The sequence below is a fragment of the Eptesicus fuscus genome, chromosome 9 (assembly GCF_027574615.1).
Source record: "Eptesicus fuscus isolate TK198812 chromosome 9, DD_ASM_mEF_20220401, whole genome shotgun sequence".
Lineage (NCBI taxonomy): Eukaryota > Metazoa > Chordata > Mammalia > Chiroptera > Vespertilionidae > Eptesicus > Eptesicus fuscus.
In genome coordinates, this window is record NC_072481.1 from 49,875,974 (window position 1) to 49,899,826 (window position 23,853).

Sequence of the window (23,853 nt, forward strand, 5' to 3'; positions counted from 1 at the left end):
TTGGGCCTGCGGGGATCAGGCTCTCTCCTGTCTGGATTGGGCCTGCAGGATTGGGCCAAAACCAGCTATCCAACATCCCCTGGTCCTGGATTGTGAGAGGGCGCAGGCCAGGCCGAGGGATCCCACCGGTGCACAAATCCATGCACTGGGCCTCTAGTTTATGTATAAGAATGTGTATGAGGCAGCCCTATATATTTAGGGAAATATCAGTTATAAAAGTCTGTGCATGAGCATTTTTATTTTTAAATGCTGTTGAGGAAAACCATCCACTTGATAGATTTTAAATATTCATGGTTTAGTAGGACCACTTGTTTACTGAATTTTAACAAATTATTAATATACCTTAAAGGGGGTGGATAGGGTCTAGGAGAAAGAGGAAAAAAGGGAGAATGGGAGATATCTGTAATACTATCAACAATAAAAATATTTTTTAAAATATATACATCTTAAGATAAAAAATATGAAAGTTCAAAATTATTAGAAACATATGACAGTATTTTTAAAAGCCTCAAATAATTCTATCTTGCCGAAACCGGTTTGGCTCAGTGGATAGAGCGTCGGCCTGCGGACTCAAGGGTCCCGGGTTCGATTCCAGTCAAGGGCATGTACCTTGGTTGCGGGCACATCCCCAGTAGGGGGTGTGCAAGAGGCAGCTGATCGATGTTTCTCTCTCATCGATGTTTCTAACTCTCTATCCCTCTCTCTTCCTCTCTGTAAAAAAATCAATAAAATATATTTAAAAAAAAAAAAAAAAATTCTATCTTTCTCTTCTTAACCCCTCCTTCGATCTTTGGTTTTACATGTCCTCCATAAGTTCTTTCAATGAAAAGTTAATAACCTTATCATTCTGAAGATAGTTGAAATTCAAAAGACATGTTTTTCTCTTCCTTTCACACCAGCATAAACATCTTTTCACTACAGTATTAGAAGTCACAAGGTAATAAATATTTTTAAATTAAGGGTGAACAGATTGCTAAATTGTCAAGAGGTCTAAATGCTATTCCTTTTCTACTGTTACTTTCAACTGAAGGAGATAGTAGATGTGAGGCTTTCAAATAACCACCTGTAATTCTTCCACTCTGAGGAATCTGAACACTTTATAACTATTACTTTAATCTCTCATTTGTAACATTTTGATGGCTCTAGTGAGACAGAACTATTTCAATCATTTTATAATTTGCTCTTTTAGTTAAATGTAACAGATATAGAGTTGAATTGTATAATGTGTCCATTGAAATATTTTCCCTCAAAAGCACTTTGCTTTTCCTGATTACTCTCTAAAACACTTCACAGTCTGAAAAGTGAATCTCTATTATTTCAAAATTGGTAATTAAAAGTTCAAACCAATGAAGACTCTCAAAACTGCTCTTAATTTATTGACTACTGTGGTGTCATGCCAAACACATAGTAGATACTTACTTAAAAGTGTTCAGAGGATTGCCCTGGCCAGTGTGGTTCAGTTGGCTCAATTCCCCGTCAGGGCAAATACCTGGATTGAGGGTTTGATCCCCGGTCAAGGTGGAGGCAAATAATCAATGTCTCTCTCACACATTGATTTTTCTTTCTCTCCCTCTCCCTTACTCTCTCTCTCTCTAAAATTAGTAGAAACATTTAAAAAAAAAAAGAATGTACCAAGCAGTAAGAAAATGAACTTCAAAAATACCTCTCTGAAAAAAAAACTTTTTTTTTTCAGGAGTTGGCTATTTTACAACTGGGGATGAGAGAAGCAAATTAAACAGATGTTTAAATTCAACAGATACTACCTGGGTTGGAGGTGGATCCTTTGTAAGAAGTCCCAGTCATGCAAAAGCTTAAATTTAATATGAGCCATACTCCCTTCCAATAAACAAGTCATGGATTAGAAATATCCTCAGAAGCAATTATGTTATTTTACTTACTGTTCATGAATGTTTGAATGTTTTGTAATGCCACTCAAAATTCTAAGTATCCATGATATCTGAATTTCTTAGAGACATTAGGACTTTCTCTACTAATGTAGCCAAATAGATTTGTTCCATTTTCTACATTATGATGGATGGAAACCACTGTTTCAGCCAAATGCCAATGGTCATTGTGAGATAGCACACAAATGACTACCCGGCATACAGCCAAATAAGGAAAGCATGAAGTTGTCATCCCGAAAGGCGGGGAGTGTGGGACTACAGCAAACGTGAGCTGTGTTGTTCGGTCTGGCAGAAGTCCCAATTTATATTCTGTGGTAGCATTAAGATTCTTGCAGAAAAACCTTTGGGACATCCCAAAAGTTAACTGAGGCTTTAGGGAGAATTCAGGGTTAAGACTATACGGGCACTGTTTTGAGCCAGACTGAGAGCTTAGAACAGCATCTGATCTTGCAAACCTAACTTCTCTTAAAGAACTCAAAGTAGTACTAGTCAATTATTGTCTCCTCTGGTTAAATGGATGAAGCACAATTAGTCCTGTGGTTCATATCATTGTCAAAACAATGTTTAGTAGTTGAACAACCCAATTCAATCATCATGGAATTCATTATTTTGACTTGGAAAGAGAAAACTGATTAAAACTAGCCCTCCCTAATGCTTGCCTCTGCCCTCCCACTAAAGTGGATGGAAGCCATGGTCAGGTTCATTATTATGGAGAAGCATTGCTGTCGAGATAGCAAGCTACTAAAGAGTGGTGAAAGATTTTGATCCAACAAATATGATATTAGCAATAAAAGTAATAAAAATAATAATCTTTTATTAAGTGTCTACTGTATTAGGTTCTTCATATAAATGAAGTTATCTGATCTTCATAGCAACTTGTGTTAGTTGAGTGTTATTATTCCCCCTTTTTCTGAGGCCCAGAGGGGTTAATTAAGTTGTGCAAGATCATTTAGCTGATCTGTGGCAGACAAGATTTGAACCCAAATTGATCTGACTCCAAATCCTTTTGTCTTAATAAGCACTATGATGCAAATGCCACTTAACAGAAGAACCACATGACAAATTTACACCCTATTGAGTTGAGACTAACGTGATATCCTAATATTAAAAGTATTACAGAATCCTCTAATTAGTGGTAGTCTAGATATTTGCTTCAACAAGTCCTTGGAAGTCAGCATGTATTCTCTAGGTAATTGGAAGCATACTGTACACAGTGGATTGCTAAGGAATTATAAAACTTTTGGAATAAGGTATCATTACAGTGGTGATTATGCCAATGGAACAAATCACAATAATATTTGCTGTATTTAAATGTTCATAAAATAATAGTTCATGATTGCAAAATGCCAGTAACTTACCAATACAATTTTCATGTTGTATTGGTTAATTGGAAGCTGTTAGAAACAACATAAAGCAGCTCAAGACTCTGCAAATTAATAAATTTTTAATGAGGTATTCACATAGTTCTTCATTCAGGGACTGATAGCCCTCCTTGCCTCATTTGAGGAGGTAGGACTATGCTCCTAGAGTTTAGATATATTAAAGAAAACTCAAAGCCCCCCCCCCCGCCCCCCGCTTCCTCCATATACTCTAAATGTATAGCACTGAACAGTTCATGAACAGTTATCTAGTCATAGGATCAAAGTGAAAGCTATATTATGGATATCCTGAAACACTTGACAGCAGGAAATATATATACTTGGGCATTGGGGTCAAAGAATCACTTATTCTCCAGTGTGATCATAAACACTCATACCCAGAAGATGCTTAGAGAGCCAACCTGTACTTCCACTGATTTGGGCAATCTACATATAGATGCAGAAATAATAGAAGAAACAAATTCAGGCTCCTTTTTAGGTCTTAATTTGCCTATGGTACAAGTAAAATTCCAAGCCAAGGAAGAATCCTGGAGGCATGGCAAACATAAAATATAATCACCAATAAACCAGTAAGTAAATATTCTGGAATATCTTATTCAACATAACTTCTAAAAGAGTGAATCCAGATGCCAAAAAGGCCAGCAAAGGATTTAAGTCCCTGTTCTTTACATCCGACCCCTAAAAAAAAAATAGGATATTTTTCTGTGTCTCCAGAAATGCATATTTCATCAAATAAAATTATGTTATAATTTTACTAGAGGCCTGGTACACGGAATTCGTGCACAGGGGAGGTGGGGGTCCCTCAGCTCAGCCTGCATCCTCTCACAATCCGGGACCCCTCGGGGGATGTTGGGCCTAAACTGGCAGTCAGACATCCCTTTCAAAATCTGGAACGCTGCATGCACCAGTGACCATACTTTTCATACAGGTGAAAGGCAGCTACATTTTTTTGCCCTGATTATAAAAAGTAGTGCATACCATGACCCTTCTGAGGCAATAGTACCATTTTCCCTATCTTATGGGTGGAAAAACTGAAGCAGAGAGAAGTTAAGTAATTGGCTTTGTCACACAGTTATAAGTGTCAGAATCAGGGCTGAGCAAAAAATGTGCAAGCCAGAGTCCATGCATGTCATCACTGCATCATCCTGTTTTTTTCAGTGTTAGAGTAGCCTTGCCAGGTTTTACTTTTTAAATCTAAGAGACTATTCCCAATATAGGGTAGGGTCCCTAGGCCTGGCCAGCGATCAGGGCCATCTGTGGGGCAACTGGCAGATGGGGAAATTGGGGACCCCGCTGGCACCCACATTGACTGGTGTTCTGATGCCACCTGCTGGCTGACCCCTGCCCCCTGGTGGTCAGTGTGCATCATAGCAACTGGTTGTTCTGCCAATCATTCCGCTGTTCGGTCACTTTGCATTTTAGGGTTTTATTATATAGAATAATTATGTTAAGAAGAGAAGAAGGATTAGAAGTACAAAATCAAAGCATTTATTTGATACCTTTATTTGGGGATAGCAATGCCCAGAGGCATCCTTGGCAGTGGCAAGTTCGAAAATGCACAAGAATAATTTTCCAGGTTTGTTCAGACTCATGACATTGGATGAATCATAAACAAAAGGTTGCAAAAGATATTCTTATGAAAATAGACATACCATATGTCTATTTCCTGTCATGTATTCTCCATGGGTATAAAAATCAAGATTAGCAAACACTTTTATCTAGAACTCTACACATGATTTATATTTACTACATAAATATTAAACTCCATAAAACACATTTTCTTCATTTTGTGCCACTATTAGACAAATATGATTTATTTTATATATGTGTGTATATAGACATATATAAATTCATTTTATGATATGTTATACGTCTGCCCCATCCTTAATTCTACTTCAAGTGATTACATAATACAACGTAATTTGTAGAGCCTATTCTTTATACGAAAGTAACATTCAGGATCAAGGGATAAATATAATACTGTTTATATACTGCATTTTGGACTAAATTTAGGAAGGGACTGAAGTTGATGTTTTTTGATATGTAAAACTGAATTTTTTAAAATAAATATCAAGAAAAATAATTTTACAACACAATTGATTATTTCAGCTGCATCTTAATTGCATTGCAATTTGAGGTTCACAATACCACTTAGTTGTTTGAGGACAGTAAAAGTGAGATTTTTAAAAAATAAAAACTGTTTTTTTGCCTATTCTGTCTTTGCCTTATATGTTGAGAAAAAACATCCTGAGTCTTCTCTTCAGAAACATTGAGAGAAATGTAGTCTTCACAGTCTCCTCTTAATAGGATTCTTACAGGAAGCTTTTTTAAAAGTCATGGCAGTGGGCGTTAGCCCAGCAGTCACGAACCAGTGGTCCTCGGACCACTGGTGGTCCGTGAGGTCCAAAAGGTTGGTGACCACTGGTTTAAGGAAACCTTTGGAGCAGCAATTGCCAACCTGTAGTCCAATGACTACTGGTGGTCTGTGAGTTCTAAAAAGTTGGTGACCGCTGCTTTAACCAATTGGAAATGGTGGTGTCTAGACATTATAATATAAAGAAGACATGGATTTCAGCTTATGAAAGAATATAATAAAATACAACAACACAGTCGTGGTTCTTTAGGATAATATCACTGGGGCATTCATATGAAAAAATAAGGTGATTAAAAAATACCATTTTAAAAACCATTTACTGGGACATTTTCATTCAGCAATCTATATATATAAAAGCCTAAGCAACTGGCCAACCAGCCGATAGCTATGACACATACTAACCACCAGGGGGGCAGATGTTCAACACAGGAGCGGAAACCACAGGCATGGAAACATGGAACAGACTGATGAATCTCAGAGGGAAGTGGGGAGGGTGTGAAGAGATTAACCAAAGATCTTATATGCATACTAGAGTCCTGGTACATGGATTCATGAACCAGTGGGGTCCCTCGGCCTGCCCTGCGGGGATCAGGCCAAAACCGGCTCTCCAACATCCCCTGAGGGGTCCCAGATTGCAAAAGGGAACAGGCCAGGCCAAGGGACCCCACCAGTACATGAATCCGTGCACCGGGCCTCTAGTATATTTAGAAAATCACTATCATTGAAATTGCTATCACTTTGTGATAATTTGTAACAATTAGTAAAATATTTTTCAATAAAATTACAGCCCAAGACATAGCTCTCTATAATAGTTAATTGCTGGAGTTATATAATTATCTGTGTTCTGTTTGCTGTGTCAGCTTAGCCATTTAGCATGGAACAAAATAAGCAAAACAAGCAGACAGAAAATAGCATGTAGGGGGCTTGCAGGAGACAGCCCATCAATGATTCTCTCTCATCGTTGATGCTTCTCTCTCTCTTTCCCTCTCCCTTCCTCTCTGAAATCAATAAAAAATATATTTATTTAAAAAAAAGAAAAGAAGTAATAGCTGCTAGCTGTCTGCCTGTGGCAATAATTTTTAACTTTTTTAATTTACCCAGATAACATTTAAGATGTATCTCAACAATATATATGTAATAGCAATACCATCCACTTTTTTCCCATTCTGCCCCCAAAGTTGTTCTGTTAGGGGAGGGGGGAAATGCATTTTATCTCCTGACTCTGGCTTCCAAAAATCACTGGTAGGCAAGATATTTCTACTAGGCAAGATGATATACTGCAGAGCTTTACTTTTTATAGTTTGTATTTGTCTAAAGTTAGTTTCCCTAAATGGGGATTTTGTGTGTGAGTGTGTGCAAGTGGTTAACTGAAATGGCTGTCCATTGAAATCTCTAAGGGACTGAGGGAAGTAAGATAGGAGAGAGGAAGAAACTAAGCCAAGATGTAGGTTAAGTGGAAGCTTGATCATACAGGGTGCTCTTGAGCATGATGGTACTACAGCATCTTCTCACGTTTTGTACCCTGATATCAATCAGCCATTGGCTGCAAGCCACTCCCAGCCAGGAGGGTGCAACCTGCCAAGCATTTCCCAACAAGGAGACTCCAGGCTGAGGGTAATTTTCAAGAGAAGTGTCCGATGTGAGCTGTGGGCAGCACCTGCAAGATGAGAGCACCAGTCTGATAAAGGGAATCTGGCAGGTCACCAAAAGTGTCCGTAACAGTATTATCAAAACAATAGATTTTTTTCCATTTTTCAGACTAAATTACTTTAGTACCAGAGATTCTGATTTGCTTCTATCTATAAGAAGTACTGCCCTTGAGCCTGAGAGCTTTCAACAATGGCATGAAACAGAGGGATCACCAAAGCAAAGGATGCTTCAGTGAGACTATGTTAGAATTTTTTTTGTAATGAGACCCATTTAAATCTGCGTTTAGCCCTAGCTGGTTTGGCTCAGTGAATAGAGTGTCGGCCCTCAGACTGAAGGGTTCCAGTTTCGATTCTGGTCAAGGGCATGTACTTCAGTTTCAGGCTCAATCCCCAGCCCTGGTCGAGGCTTGTACAGGAGGCAACCAATCCATGTGTCTCTCTCACATCAATGTTTCTCTCTTTCTGTCTCTCCCCCACCATTCCACTCTCTCTAAAAACCAATGGGAAAATATCCTTGGGTGAGGATTTAATTAATAAATAAATAAATTGGCTTTTAAATCCTTGTAATTTTTCTGATTAAATTTTTTTCTTTAAAAAAAAAAAAAAAGACTGCTATATTCTATAGAGTACAAGTCTCTCTAAGAGATAGTAATCACTAACTGAACCAAATCCTTTGTTCTTTTTTAACTAAAGGAAATTATTTTAAAAACTAAAGGCCCGGTGCATGAAATTTGTGCACTCGGGGGGGGGGGGGGGCGTCCCTCAGCCCAGCCTGTACCCTCTCGCAGTCTGAGAGCCCTCAGGAGATGTCCAACTGCCAGCTTAGGCCCATTCCCCATAGGGAGTGGGCCTAAGTTGGCAGTCGGACATCCTTAGTGCAGCTGCAGAGGCAGGAGAGGCTCCCGCCACCTCCGCTGCACTCACCAGCCATGAGCCCGGCTTCTGGCTGAGCGGCACTTCCCCTGTGGGAACGCACTGACCACCAAGGGGCAGCTCCTGCATTGAGTGTCTGCCCCGTGGTCAGTGCATGTCATAGTGACCAGTCATTCACTGTCGGGCCGAAACCGGCTCCCCGACATCCCCCCAGGGATCCTAGATTGTGAGAGGGCACAGGCCAGGCTGAGGGACCCCACTGGTGCATGATCCGGGCTGGGGAGGGACGTGGGATGTTGGCCAGCTGGGGAGGGACCACAGGAGGGCCCCAGGGTGTGCCTGGTCTGTCTCGCTCAGTCCCGATTGGTCAGACCCCAGCAGCAAGCTAACCTACCTGTCGGACCATCTGCCCCCTGATGGTCAGTGCACATCATAACAACTGGTCAACTGTTGACTGCCTGCCCCCTGGTGGTCAGTGCACGTCATAGCGAGCAGTTGAGCAGCCTTAGCATATCATTAGCATATTATGCTTTGATTGGATGATCAGACACTTAGCATATTAGGCTTTAATTATATAGGACTAGAGGCCCGATGCATGAAATTCATGCATGGGAGGGTCCCTTCAGCCCAGCCTGCACCCTCTCCAATCTGGGACCCCTCTGGGGATGTCCCACTGCCGGTTTAGGCCAAATCCCAGGCCAGCAGTTGGATATCCCTCTCACAATCCTGGACCACTGACTCCTAATCACTCACCTGCCTGCCTGCCTGGTCGCCCCTAACTGCCCCCTCTCTGCTGGCCTGGTTGCTCCTAACTGCCCCCCTCCAGCCTGGTCACCCCTTACTGTTCCCCCTGCTGGCCTGGTCACCCCCAACTGCCCCTCTCTGCCAGCCTGGTTGCCCCTAACTGCCCCCCCTGCCAGCCTGGCCACTCCCAAATGACCCCCTGCTGGCCTGGTCACCCCAACTGTCCCACCTGCTGGGCTGGTCAACCCTCACGGCCCCCCCCCACTGGCCTGGTTGCCCCACGCAGTCTGCTGTTCAGTTGTTTAATCATCCCTCACTAACGCCCCTGCCAGCCTGGTCAACCCTCATGGCCCCCCCCACCGGCCTGGTCGCTCCACGCAGCCTGCTTGTTCAGTCATTTGGTCATCCCTCACTAACCCCCCTGCTGACCTGTCATAGGCAGCCATCTTGTGAGGGTTAATTTGTATATTACCTCTTTATTATATAAGATTAGACATTTATCAGAAGGAGCAGGGGAGTTTGGAGTGAACACCCTTCGATGAAAAAAACAAAAGCAACATAAAAACTGATAGGAGGAATCTAAGACAAGTAAAAAAGAAATCCAAGTAGCTGCAAAACACTTTTCTTGTGTCATTTTTCTCTTTTGGGTGTGTAAAGAAATCATGAGAACTCTTAAATTCTGTAAATTCAAACTTAAAACCCTCCCTGGTATCATTTGAATAAGTTGAGGAAGAGGCACAATCAGATGAGAATAGATTTCAAGGAAAGACTTGGACACCAAGTTTACCTGAAGGTCCTAGAACTATGCTGCGAAGTTACACTAGTAGATTACAATTTAAAATGAGTTATTGTTTTAAAAAAAAAGCATATACACACAAACACATATATATATAAAGATAAGGTTTATGCCTAGTGGTGTATAGGGTAGATAGTCAGATTATATGTATATAAAGATAAGTCCAAAGTTAGATTAAACAGTAAGTAAATAATAACTGTTTAGGATTATTGTATAAGGTACAATATGTTAGCCATTAAATAAAACCATATTAAATCTAAAATAATCTTAATTTGACTGAATATAGTTTACAACAAAACAAACTGAACTACTAGGCAAAATAGAGACAGACTCATAAATAGAGAGCAGACAGCTTGGGAGGGGGGAGGCTGGCAGGGTGGAGAGATTGAGCAAAAAAGCAAAAGAGAGTGCTCGCTTCGGCAGCACATATACTAAAATTGGAACGATACAGAGAAGATTAGCATGGCCCCTGCGTAAGGATGACACGCAAATTCGTGAAGTGTTCCATATTTAAAAAATAAAAAAATCAAAAGAGAGAACTCATGGACATGGACATGGACAACAGTGGGATGATTTCGGGGATGGAGGAGTAGGGGTGGAGGTGGTAGAGGGCATAGAGGGGATAAAGGTGATGGAAAAATTAAGTTAAATTAAAAAATTAAAAAAACTATTTTTCACTTTAAAACCTTATTTTAGCACAAGTGTCAAAAAAAGGTTTTACTGAATTTTTCAATTCATTATTTTTAAATGGTGCAAATAGTGTCAAAAAATTATACAATAGAAAGAGCTTTGAGGAAGCCTAAAGGGTGATAATCAAAAAGCTGATTACTGATACTATTTTAGGAATAGCTAGGGAGGAGAAGCCACCTACAGTTACCCACTCCTGTTTTTAATGGTTTCTACTATTTTAGGTTGTATGTGAAGTTGAGGAGGACAGTTATTAGGGGCTCTGACAGAATCAGAAAACTGTATAAAACTCAGCAATCCAAATATTCCCCACCCGTTGATGTCTCATATTAAACATAGGCTTTAAAGAATATTTCTTTTATTTTTTTCAAAGGCAAAAAATCTGGAAATACAGTTTGTGAAGAAGTGTGATCATTTACTTTTAAAAGATAATATAAAAATCAAATGAAAGAAACTTTTTTTAAAACTCAAGAATTTCACCAAGAAATAAACAGAAAGCAATAGACAGACATCCCAGAGATGGTTAACTGTTAGATCATAATTGGATTACTGGAGCTACTAATAAAACAAATTATAAAGTAACCAAAGTCAAACACAATTTTAACTTTTACCTTCAAATTCCCCTAAAGATAACAACCCATGATGATCAGCCTCAAACTACAAAAAAAAAAAAAAATCTATTACTCAAATTCTCATTTTAACAGGAATCTCAGATAAAGGGGAATAAATTGCTTACTTTTCTAATGCTTTTCACAAATCAAAAGAATAGTATCTTTAAAAAATAATTATCTTTTCCCTAGTAAATAAACCTTTGCAATGACCTAAAAGTATGGTGCAAGTCTAGAGAGCAAACAACATGTATTTCTTCTGTTAGGATTATCTGCATTATATTGCCACTAAGATATTTGTAATCACATAGTAATTTGTATGGGTTTTATTCTTCTTCTTATTGCTCCAATGCATTATTAATAAATATCTTATCAATGCAACCAAGTATTTTGATATTTACGTTACTTAAAAATGTGTGAGAATTTGGAATTCCTTTAAACATCTATGCATAAGATTTTTGTGAAATGTTTAGAGGACTTTGGTCAGCCTGAGAATTTTTATTTGCATCTCTATCTTTTGGGGCTCAAATTTGCTTGGTTTCTAAAGCAATTCTCCTTTGTGTTCATCTGTTATGAAGCTTACATTTCACTGTTTTGTCAGCTAAAGTTCAGTCATATGTCGAAGCAGCACATTCAGCTGCCAATGGCCCTATTTATTTCTCCCCATTTTCCTTCCTTCTTTCTCTCCCTCCCTCCCCTGCCCCAGTCTTTTAGTTTTTAATGGCCCTAGGACACATCTCTTCTGCATATAAATTCCTCAGTTTTTCCCGTGGCAAATTGTTCTAAGCCTACGATTTGACACTCAGCAATTAATCTTAAATTATTTTGTCATCACACTTTTGATCCATGGATCAGAAAACTATTAATAATACCTTTATCCTTGATGTGTAGAGTCTCCTAATAATCACAAGGACTAAGTAAATAGTCTTTTGTGTATATGTGGTGCTACTTGTATAAACCACAACATATTTTCATATTAACTTTACTTGATTCATGAAAAAAATATATTTTTTGCCACATTTTTGGCAAAAAAAGTTTCCCCTCAGAAACAACTGTGTCTGTGGTTTGTTATTTTCGTGAGTCAGTTTTTCTTCCAGAAACACTTGGAACTTTCATAATTATATGAAAGCATGAAAATACTATATAATATTTAACCAATGTGTTTTGAACAATAATTGTAATAGTATGCAATTTTTTACTCTGGTCAGTTGTTCAGTGGTTACAGCGTTGGCCACAGACTGAAGGGTCTTGGGTTCGATTTTGGACAAGGGCACTTACCTCGTTTGCAGGCTCTATCCCAGCCCTGGTCGGGGTGCATGCACGAGGCAACCAATGATGTGTCTCTCTCACATTGATGTTTCTCTATCTCTCCCCCTCCTTTCCACTCTTTCTAAAAATAAATGAAAAAAATATCCTCGGGTGAGGATTAACAACAACAAAAAACAAGGTATACCATTTTCACTTGAGATATGGCCTTCCTCGAAACCAATTTCTTAGCATCAGCTAAAGCCAAGATTTTTCAGAATTTTAAAGAAAAGCATATTTCATAAACTGCAGTTGCAGTTCCCTTAAGACAAGTTCTATTTTGGTATCTCCATTTACAGTAGCTGAGACTGTCACAGTCATTCACCTTCATCATTAAAAAGCCATATAAAGTTTCTCCTCTAAAGTTCGCATGTTAAATGTTGGCCTTGTAGACTCACTTTCTGAGCACTTGAAAGTTGACGTGCAGCGGTGTATAGGCTAGGAAACCAGTAAGACAAGGTCAGACCTTAACACCCTGAAAAACCTCTCACATGCACCCTTTTTCAAAATAACTTGTGAAAAGTAAAACTTTGTAAAACTGCATTGCCGGTACCTTTGGAAAAACCATTTATGACTTGCATGAAGACTAGCTTAAAAATGGGGAAGAAATATGACATGGCATTAGGTCATGCCTATTCGTAGCATTCAGCCAGCCCTCTCTAGATTAACTTTGGTTCCATGGGTCTCTGTCTGGCTCAAGCACAGCCAGATGTTGGTGTCTGAGGAGAGAGCACAGACTTCCAGACTGAGGAAGAACTGCAGCGCTGGTCCTGTTGCTCTGCTGTGAGATGCTGTGAGAGGGGGTGCTGAGGGAAAACCTAGAGTTGTCAAGCCACTGAGGAACCTGAGTGCTGGTCCTGAGGTACAAGACACTAGAAAAACACACTCTGTGATACCCTAGGCCGTGGTCAGCAAACTGCGGCTCGCGAGCCACATGCGGCTCTTTGGCCCCTTGAGTGTGGCTCTTCCACAAAATACCATGGCCTGGGCGAGTCTATTTTGAAGAAGTGGCGTTAGAAGAAGTTTAAGTTTAAAAAATTTGGCTCTCAAAAGAAATTTCAATCGTTGTACTGTTGATATTTGGCTCTGTTGACTAATGAGTTTGCCGACCACTGGCCTAGGGGCTTAATCACAAGGAACAACAACAGCCTATAATTATTGGAATCGAGAGTCTAAGCCATTAATTAGATTCTAGAAGCCATTACTAAAAAGAGCTGATGCTCCTGCCCTGGCCGGTGTGGCTCAGTTTGTTGAGCATCGTCCCATGCATCAAAATGTCCCCGGTAGATTCCCAGTCAGGGCACAGGCCCTGTTGCAGTCTGGATCCTCCTATGGGGAATCATGCAGAAGGCAGGTGGTCGATGTTGATGTTTCTCTCTCATCAATGTCTCTCTCTCTCTCTCTCTCTCTCTCTCTCTCTATCTCTCCCTCTCCCTCTCCCTTCTTCTCTCTCTAAAAATCAATAAAAACATATTTTTTTTTAAATGTGGTGGATTGAATTCCAGGTCAAAGCACATGCTCTGATTGCAGACTCAATTGCCAATAGGGGGCAGCAGGAGGAAGCCGATCAATGATTCTCTCTCATCACTGATGTTTCAATCTCTCTCTCCCTCTTCCTTCTTCTCTGAAATCAATAAAAATATTTTTTTTAAAAAAAAAAGAGAGAGAGCTGATGCTCCTGACTTGGAGCTACCAAAGGAGGTAGCCCTGAAAATTACCAGGAACCTGCAGAAAGCCCTCTAGTTGGAGTCACTACCCCTGAGAGTCAGCACTAGAAAATCAAGATGAGCTAGGAGAGGAGGAACTTATCGCCCTCTTCACACCCCCTTTCCTAAATAAGAGATGCAAATCCTCTCATCTGTTGTTAGTGCAAGGGGACAATAACAAACATTGGGCTTTCAATGTTCTCCAGCTTGAGAGCAAAGAGAAATTTCCTGGCAATAAACATGGTGTAGCTGGAGACTCATACACTCTCAATGTGGGCTTTGCTGGATAAAAGACCTTGGATTATAGTTCAAACTCCAGACTCCCAATATTATAATAATATTTATTGACCCTACCTTAAGTGCTAGCCACTGTTCTAAGTATTTCGTATATATTCAATCTAATGAGTGAGACATACCATTATTATACCCATTTTACTAATGGGGGGTACACAAAAGTTAATTAACTTGCCAAAGGTCACCTATTTATAAATGATGAACATAGACAGTCTGACTGCAGAGTTATGCTCTTATCTGCTTCTTATACTATGTGGCAGGAAGAAAAAAATCCCTACCCCCAAAGATGTCTCCCACTACAGCCACTATTAATGTTTAAGAGTCTACCTTTGCAGATATTTTCCCACACAAAAATACATATAAACATATTTCAGCCAGCATACAGGGTGGGGCAAAGATAGGTTTACAGTTGTTTGTATGGAAAACAACAAAGAATAAACTTTCATATACTCACAACTGTAAATCTCTTTTGCCCCACCCTGTAGTATCATCCCCCACATAGTGATTTACACTGCTTGTTTCACTGAGCATCTAGAACTTCATTTTTAATGACCACATATTATTCTATTATTTGGATTTATCATCACTTATTTCATCAATCCCCTGTTATTAGACATTTACGTGTGGTTTGTAACTTTATTGTTATAAATACTACTATGATGAACATATTATAAATGTATGTTGCATATTTGTCCAGTTATTTCCTCAAGGTAAGTTCTAGAAGTTGAATTAATAGATTTAAAGTTATGTAGTTTTCTAGGAGTTTTTATGCCAATCTGTAGTTTCATCTTAAACTAGAGGCCTGGTGCATGAAATACCTGCATGGGTGGGGTCCCTAGGCCTGGCCAGTGATCAGGGCTGATCAGGTTCCCCGCCTCCCTACCTCCTTCTTCCCTCACTGCCCGCATCCACCACCACCCACCCCCAGTTCCCCATCCCAGCCTGGAGGCCCAGCCCCAATCAGGTGATCAAGGCCTGCTGGCCAGGGGGAGGGACCAGGAGCTTGGCCAGCAGGCCCCATCGGCGATTGGGGCCTGTGGGCTGGGGGCAGCTCCTGCATTGAGTGACTGCACCCTGGTGTCAGTGCATGTCATAGTGACTGGTCATTCCATTGTAATGGTCACTTAGGCTTTTATATATATAGATATTAAGGAAAAGAGATTAAAATCAGAAAGATAAAAATCATTTGAAAGCCTTAAATGAGTACATTTCCTAAAGATCTGAAATCCTAAATGAAGACACATGTAGAAGTTTGTTAAATCATTTACATACACACATACTCAACTGCAATGGGTTTAAGTGAGAGTCATTAGGTTTATGGATCAGCAAATGAGATGATTTTCTAAATAATAGGCAAGGATATTAAAATATCATTTTCTATTTGATTAATAGTTCTTAAGAATTTAAAAAACAACAACAGTTATATTGAGGTCTAATTCACATGCCATAAAGTTCATTCTTTTGAAGTATACAATTAAGTGGTTTTTAGCATATTCAAAGAATTGTACAACCATTACTGCTATCTGTTTTCAGAACATTTTTATTACTCAACAAAAACTCTGTACACCTTGTCACTCCCAAGTCCCCTGCTCCCCAGCCCTTGGAAAACTCAAATCACCTTTCCTTTTCTATGCATCTGCCTATTCTTAACATTTCATATAAGTGGAATCATAATAAGTGGCCTTTAGTGACCAGCTTCTCTCACTTAGCATGTTTCTGAGATTTATCCATATTGCCAGAACATCCTTCCTTTCTACTGACAAATAATATTCCACTGAATAGGTGTATAGCAAGCATGTCAAATTCAAAGGCTAACTTGGGCCAAATAAACAAGGTTTAAGTTTATGTGGGCCGCAAAAAAAACAAAAGCTTCCATTTTCATAGAAACTTAGGTTTGTTTCAATAGAGACATGCTGAATACAAAGGGCTGAAATAAATGAGTAATTGTGTTAGCATAAAATATTAGAACATTTTAATAAAAAATTAATATTTTTCTTGAACATTAACTTACCAGACACTGAATAACTGCACAAATTAATAAGCATGATGCAAATAAACCTATTTTTCTTGTTCTTCAAAAGCGAAATATTTCCAGTTGCACACAACAAACAAGTCAGTCCAAGACTAACGATGTGGCAATTGGCTGCTAAAATATTCGCTGCCAGTATTAGTGGAGAGAAACAGTGCGCCTGCACATAAAACATGTAAGGCAAATGAATGCAACACGATTATAGTAATCAGTCATTAGCGAAGTTGTAGTTCATTATTAATAATTGTGTATAACAGGATATTGTGAAAATTAAGTTATGAAATTTTTATTAAAATGTTTCTTGCAACCGTTATATTGGCTGGGCCGCAAAAATATTCGCTGTGGTTCGCAAGTTTGACTTGCTTGATGTATACCTTTTGTTTGTCCATTCATCAGTTCATTCTTCAGAACTTGTCACTATCGTGCTTAAAATACTTCAGTAGCTCCCCACACTGATAAAGGTCCATCTTCATCTGGCTCCAATGTGCTTTGTAGCTTGATTCTCTCCCACGCTCCCAACCCCATGCACTGGCACCCTTCCACCATGCCAGTCATAATAGAACTATTTGCAGTTTCTTGAATGTAACAGGCACTTTATCCTTCGTGGTATCCCTGCAATCTGGAATACCCTTCCTCCCCTTATCCTTGTGGATGCATTTTATTTGTCCTCCATGATTCAGCTGCCAAGTATGTCCTCCTTTCAGAAGCCCCAACACACTAAGGATAAGTTAGGTGTAACGTCTTTGATAATTTATTGTACTTCTGTCACAACACTTGCACTGTTTTGTAATTGGTGGTTTTCTTGACTTTTCCTCCACTATATTGTGAGCTCACTGAAAGCAAAACTATATTCTGTACATCTCTATAATACTAGCAATCAGTCAAGGCCTAGCATGTGAATGTTTTTGTTTTATATATATGATCAAAAAATTTAATTTGATAACCCATGGACACAAACAATAGTGTGGTGAAGGCCTGAGGTGGGGGATGGGGGCAGGCTAGAAGGGGTAAAAGACGAGACATAATGTAATACTTTCAGCAATAAAGATTTTTTTAAATGTTAATTTGACTTTTTTATAAACTAAATTAATATAGAAGTTTTGTAACTATGTAAACATACACTTTATATTTTATATGCATGTTGAAGTTTTCTTATGTTTAATTTGTTCATATGTATTTTATATTTAATAATCTCAATAACATACAAAGTAACATTCATTAAGATAAGCCAGTACTTATATATAATAGTAGTAAGGTTTTTGAAGTGCACATTGAATTTACAATATATCAAATGTGAGACATTTCCAATGCAGAATAACTCAAGACAATTTTAGCTGTACAAAATATGGTTAGTACCATATTTCAAATGATTTGAGAAAGAAATTAAGAATGTGCAATGAAATTAATTTATAACTCAAAAGCACACTTTAAAAACAAAATGAACATCTTTTGTGCAAGTAAAGATGTTGTTTTTCCTAAAGTTGACTTGGGGAGTGGTGACTTACTTAAAATACTGCAATAATCTTTGAAGTTTACATGTATAAACTGTTTTTAATATTTTTTCACTGTATTTTATATGAATGAGAAGTTTTTTTAGTAGACCTAGTTCTTGATCATAGAATCCTAACCTCTGTTACTTCTGACTTATAGGGTATCTTTGTTACTAGGGTTCAGCCTGATGGACCAGCATCCAACCTGCTGCAGCCAGGCGATAAGATCCTTCAGGTAAGACAGACAAAAAGCAATGCATTAAAATGCCAACATTGAAACAAATATGTAACCCTGTTATTAAGTTTACTGTCTTGAATTACATGATTCAAGTCATTGAATTAAATGACTCCTTAGATTTCTTATTTTCCTTTATTGTTTTGGGTTGAGAGATAGGTCAGAAGCCAATTTAGTCTGATAGAATCCTATATCCAAGTACCCAACACCTGGTAGCTGTTCTGCACACTTTTGTTCCATGAATGATTTTGTTCAGTAATGTAAGAAAGTTGATACATAATCTCTGCATAGTTATCAATTTATATGTTAAGAGAAATGAAGTACCCAAATAGGATATGTATGTGACTTTAGATGAGGGAGATCTTCAGATGGTCCATACTTAATTTCTTAACAGTAAACTTACTGAGTCTGTGAAACATATGGTTACTATTTGAATCTGTGAAACACATGGTTTTATCTCTCTACTCTCCCTACTCAACTGGATGAGTAGGGAGAGTTGAGAGTGGCTGTATATAAGGTGACTTTTTAAAATTTATTGTGTGATGGAAAAAGATGCTCTAACTTAAAGCTCTGCATATCACAAAAGGGTCAGTCCAGTAAACACTTAAGTAAATGCTTGATATAACCTCATCCATTTTGCTTTATTTGCCCTTCTTCCCATATACAAGGTGCTTAATCATTTCCTACATCACATGGAAAGGCTCTTAAGTATCATCTATTTAAGATTCGGGCTTTTTACTTATGACCCCAGAAATTTTCTGCTATATAACTACATGGAATTATTTGACATTGCAGATATTTGACCATTTGGAACAATTATGAAATAGTTCAACATAATTTCCTGAAGACTTAGGGACACTGTAAAGACAGGTTATGTGCCGAAACCGGTTTGGCTCAGTGGATAGAGCATCGGCCTGCGGACTGAAGGATCCCAGGTTCGATTCCGGTCAAGGGCACGTACCTTGGTTGCGGGCACATCCCCTGTAGGAGGTATGCAGGAGGCAGCTGATCGATGTTTCTCTCTCATCGATGTTTCTAACTCTCTCTTCCTCTCTGTAAAAAATCAATAAAATATATTTTAAAATAAAAAGACAGGTTATGTGAGAAAGGAACCTTCTAGTCATACTGGCTTTGCAAACACAGTTGCAAAAATGCAAAGGCCCCACTCAACTCAGCTCTGAGGAATCTTCTGTCTTCTCGTTACTGACCTCTCTCAGAAGGCCCTACAAAAGGAAAACCCCTATATAACCCTGTGTGTGTGCAATTGCCTGGACATTTTATTCTCGGAAATACTTTTAACTATCAAGATTATGAAAAGTCAATTTTTCAAAAGTGAAATTTCTGTAAAGACTAAGGGCTGCTCCAACCTGCAGCAGTCTCGCGGCAGAGATGCCGTCCAGCAGGGCCAAGTTTATTCCAGGCAGGCGGAGGAGCAGACCAGAAGTTGGTCTTTTGAGCTGAAACATGGAAAGCAAAAAGATACATACAATATTCTAAAAATTTTCTTTACTGCTTTATCCTGAAAGTTCTATACTTTTGGGTCTCCTAACTAGACCATTAATCTTCAGCATTTTATATCATGTCCATGGGACTCGCATTCATTATGTGCAAAGTGAACTATGACTGAAATATCTGATGTCCCTCCAGCTCAAAAACTTAACTGTTTAATAATTTTATCACTTTCCATGAAAAATGGCCACGAATAAACTAACAACATAACTCTATAACACTCGGTGAACGCTGCTGTTTGTCTAGCAGAGGAAATGGCTAGTTTTCTTCTCTATTGAATCTCAGAGAAATAATTTTGAATCTTAGAGGCTAAAAAAAATGTTGGCTGGTGAACCTCAGATCTCTGACCAATTAGAGTAGCTTTCTTTTATTTTTAATTTTTTAATATATTTTTATTGAATTCAGAGAGAGGAGGGAAGAGGGAGTGACAAATAAAAACATCAATGATGAGAAAGAATCACTGATCGGCTGCCTCCTGCAAGCCCCTTATTGGGGATTGATCCCGCAACCCAGGCATGTGCCCTGACCAGGAATCCAACTGTGACTTCCTGGTTCATAGGTTGATGCTGAACCACTGAGCCACACCAGCCAGGCTAGAGTAGCTTTCAATAGCTTGAGACAAGTTGGGGAATTGCCTTCATCCATGACAAGTAGCAAAAGAAATAATTTTCTCTCCAAATTCAGAAAAAGAATATATACAAATGGAAATAAATATGTTATATTTACCTATAAATACAGATAGAGACAGAGCTAGATAGAGACACAGAGTCAGAGATAGAGTCAGAGATAGAGATAGAGATAGAGATAGAGACAGAGATAGAGATAGAGACAGAGATACTGCAGAAGGGAAATGAGAATTAAGTTAGTGTCTAGCTGTAGGGTTAGAATCCACTTTTATGGCTATAAAATTCTAGAAGAGCTATATGTGTGGACATGGAAGTTAAGTACTTCTAGTCCCTAAGCAGTATACAACCACAGCAAAGTGGTCAGAGGAATGCAGTCCTAAAGCAAGAAGTAGGAAGGAATTATTAGCCAAATCAGTTGAAAGCCAAAAATACTGCAGAAGACCTGCATCAGGATGTCTCTTCTCTTCACAAATGACTATCGAGGATGTAAGATTTTTATTTTTGCTATAGAACTCATTTGCATCTAGTACAATAAATTCAAATTCCATTCAGTCAAAGAAAAATGCACATAGACCTTAATTCAAATAAAGTACTACAGTTAGAGTTTCAGTCATACCAGTTGAAAAGCACAAGTGGCCAATTATACTTTCTGAAAGAAATAAGAATGACTAATTCTAAACTGAAATAAATGTCAAAATCAGCTGCTAAGAGGAAGAGTTATATTTTTTCTATTCATAATATTACTAGAGGCCCGATGCATGAAATTCATCCAGGTAGGAGCCCTCAGCATGGCCTGTTCCCTCTCACAATCTGGGACCCCTCGCTTGCTCCTTACCACCCACCTGCTCGCTCCTTTCCACTTGGCCTTAGCACTGCCACAGAGGCGGGAGAGGCTCCCACCACCGCCACTGTGCTCTCCAGCAGTGAGCCCAGCTTCTAGCTGAACAGCACTCCCACTGTGGGAGCACAATGACCACCAGGGGGCAGCTCCTGCATTGAGCATCTGCCCCCAGGTGGTCAGTGTGCATCATAGTGACCGGTTGTTCTGGTCATTCCGCCGTAATGGTTGCTCGGCTTTTATTATATAGATTGGCTCTTAGTTTAAAGAACACTGGAAAAGAATGGGTATATATCAGTGAGTTATCTGTCATTTACAAAATCGTAGAACATGTCCTCACGGGAGCAAATTTATTTACAAGCTTTAATGACAATGTACAACCTGGAAAATTAAGGTAAAAGAGGGGGGGGGGGAAAGCAATGAATGAGCCCCCTTAGTGAGTTTTGTCTAACCCGATAGCAAATAACAGAAGAGATATGAATAGCAAAATAGATAGACCTTTCCCAAATCTCCCCTAAACTCATTACTTATTAAATAGGAGTTATCTCTCTTTATATAACTCTTTTTACCCATTAATTTCTTCTTATTCTACTCTGATTTTATGAGAAAGTTACTTAAATTACATGAATATATGTGCCTTAAGGGACAGTGTTAGTTAAAACATTGTGGGTTAATAAAACATATTCACATGATTTTTCTGTCATTTTACTATTCATCTTCCCAGAATAGACCCTATAAGTAATGAGCATATTCAAATGACTTCCTGTGGTAAGTGAGTCATGTTGCTTTAAGACAGCATGGCAAAAGGAAAGAGCACTGTGCTAGGAGAGTTGACCCTTATAGCCTCACTTTCTGTGCAGTTGAATTATAGAAGAGTGAGAGAGAACAAGTGAAAGCACTTAGGTCATAAAAAATGTTATTAGGCCCAGCTGGCATGGCTCAGTGGTTGAGGGTCGATCTATGAACTAGGAGGTCATGGTCCAATTCCCAGTCAGGGCACGTGCCTAGGTTGTGGTATTGATCCCTAATGGGGGGGCATGCTGGAGGCACCGATCAATGATTCTCATCACTGATGTTTCTATCTCTCACTCACTCTCCCTTCCTCTCTGAAATCAATAAAAATATATATTTTTTAAATAAATAAATAAAAGTTCTCCTCCCAAAAGCTATAAAAAGTAAAGGGTGAGAAATTTTTGTTATGGTTAAAATGAAGTGTGACACCCTTAAAGAATAAACTTAAGATATTTGGGAATGTCACTAAAGCATTCCCCAACAAGGCCAAATAAGTTAACACTTTTCTATATTTGATCTTATTTGCTGGTTAAAAGTTAAAAATAACAGAAAGGTTGGGAGGCAAGTGTGTAAGGGGACCCTGGCATGTGGGGGTGAGGGGTGTGCAGGGATCATTTGACTCTTAGTGTTCAGAGAAATTATTGCCTATCCTATCTAATAAAAGAGTAATATGCAACTTGACCATCACTCCAACACAAGATGGCTGCCCCCATGTGGTCAAAGATGGCTGCCCCCATGTGGACACAAGATGGCTGCCACAAGATGGCCAGCAGGGGAGGGCAGTTTGGGAAGGACCAGGCCTGCAAGGGAGGGCAGTTGGCGGTGATCAGACCAGCAGGGGAGGGCAGTTGGGAGGAACCAGACCTGCAAGGGAGGGCAGTTGGGGGCGATCAAGTCTGCAGGGGAGGGCAGTTCGGGGTGACCAGGCTGGCAGAGGAGGGAAGTTGCGGGCCACCGGGCCTGCAGGGGAGGGAAGTTGGGGGGGGGACCAGGCCAGCAGGGGAGGGCAGTTAGAGTGACCAGGCCTTCAGGGGAGGGCAGTTAGGGGTGACCAAACCTTCAGGGGAGGGCAGTTAGGGGCAATCAGGCTGGCAGGGGAGCAGTCAGGCATCAATCAGGCTGGTAGGGGAGTGGTTAGGGGTGATCAGGCTGGCAGGCAGAAGCGGTTAGGGGCAATCAGGAAGGCAGGCAGGCGAGCAGTTGGAAGCCAGCAGTCCTGGATTGTGAGAGGGATGTCCGACTGACTGTTTAGGACCAATCCTACCGGGATCGGGCTTAAACAGGCAGTCGGACATCCCTCGAGGGGTTCCAGATTGTAGAGGGTGCAGGCTGGGCTGAAGGACACACACCCCCGTGCATGAATTTCATGCACCGGGCCTCTAGTAATGATATAATACATTTGAGGAGCAGGATTTTTTAAAAATACAGTTCCATTAGAAGACAACCAAAAATAAGTTTAAATAATGTATATGATTTTATATGCCAGAGTTTCACTGCATATCTTTATTATTTCATTTTATTCTAATCTATAAAGTTCAGCATGGATTACTTTTTTTAAAAATTGAGAAATATGGAACTTTTTGCAAATCAAAACAATAACATGGATATTAAGTAAAACATGAAAATCGATAAAAACAAATTAGGTTCATTAGGCTGGCTCTAACTTCCATAATTTGGCTGAAATTAAAATAATATTAATTAAATACCTATTTGATCTCATTTATATCATGCAACAAACCTGCAAGATATATATTGTTGGCAGAGGTTAAATAACTTATTTGAACTTCTTCAATTACAAATGCCTGATGCTACTGTAGCAAATTTTACTGATGGCATCATAGTCGTCACATTTTCTATTTATTTATTTATTTGGAAAATATACACTGAATGTCCACGTGAACAATGTAATGGGGGCTGTAACAAAGTCCCTGCCTCTACACAGCCTAGTCCAGAAGGTAGACAAGCCCAAAATTACACAGAGCAGAAAACGAAGGAGGAAGAGAGAGAAAGAGCTG

At 39.4% G+C, this 23,853-nt stretch overlaps 1 protein-coding gene and 1 non-coding gene across 2 annotated transcripts in view; both read left to right on the forward strand.

The window, feature by feature from the left end:
* Positions 1-23,853, forward strand: part of LRRC7 (leucine rich repeat containing 7) — a 478,750-nt gene that overhangs the window by 448,294 nt on the left and 6,603 nt on the right. The window contains exon 26 of the mRNA XM_008139425.3: positions 17,999-18,073. Coding sequence (XP_008137647.3) covers positions 17,999-18,073 — 75 coding nt within the window. The remainder of the gene's footprint in view (positions 1-17,998; positions 18,074-23,853) is intronic.
* LOC114230814 (U6 spliceosomal RNA) lies at positions 10,127-10,233 on the forward strand. The gene has a single exon (XR_003616790.1). It is a non-coding gene; the product is annotated as a U6 spliceosomal RNA (small nuclear RNA).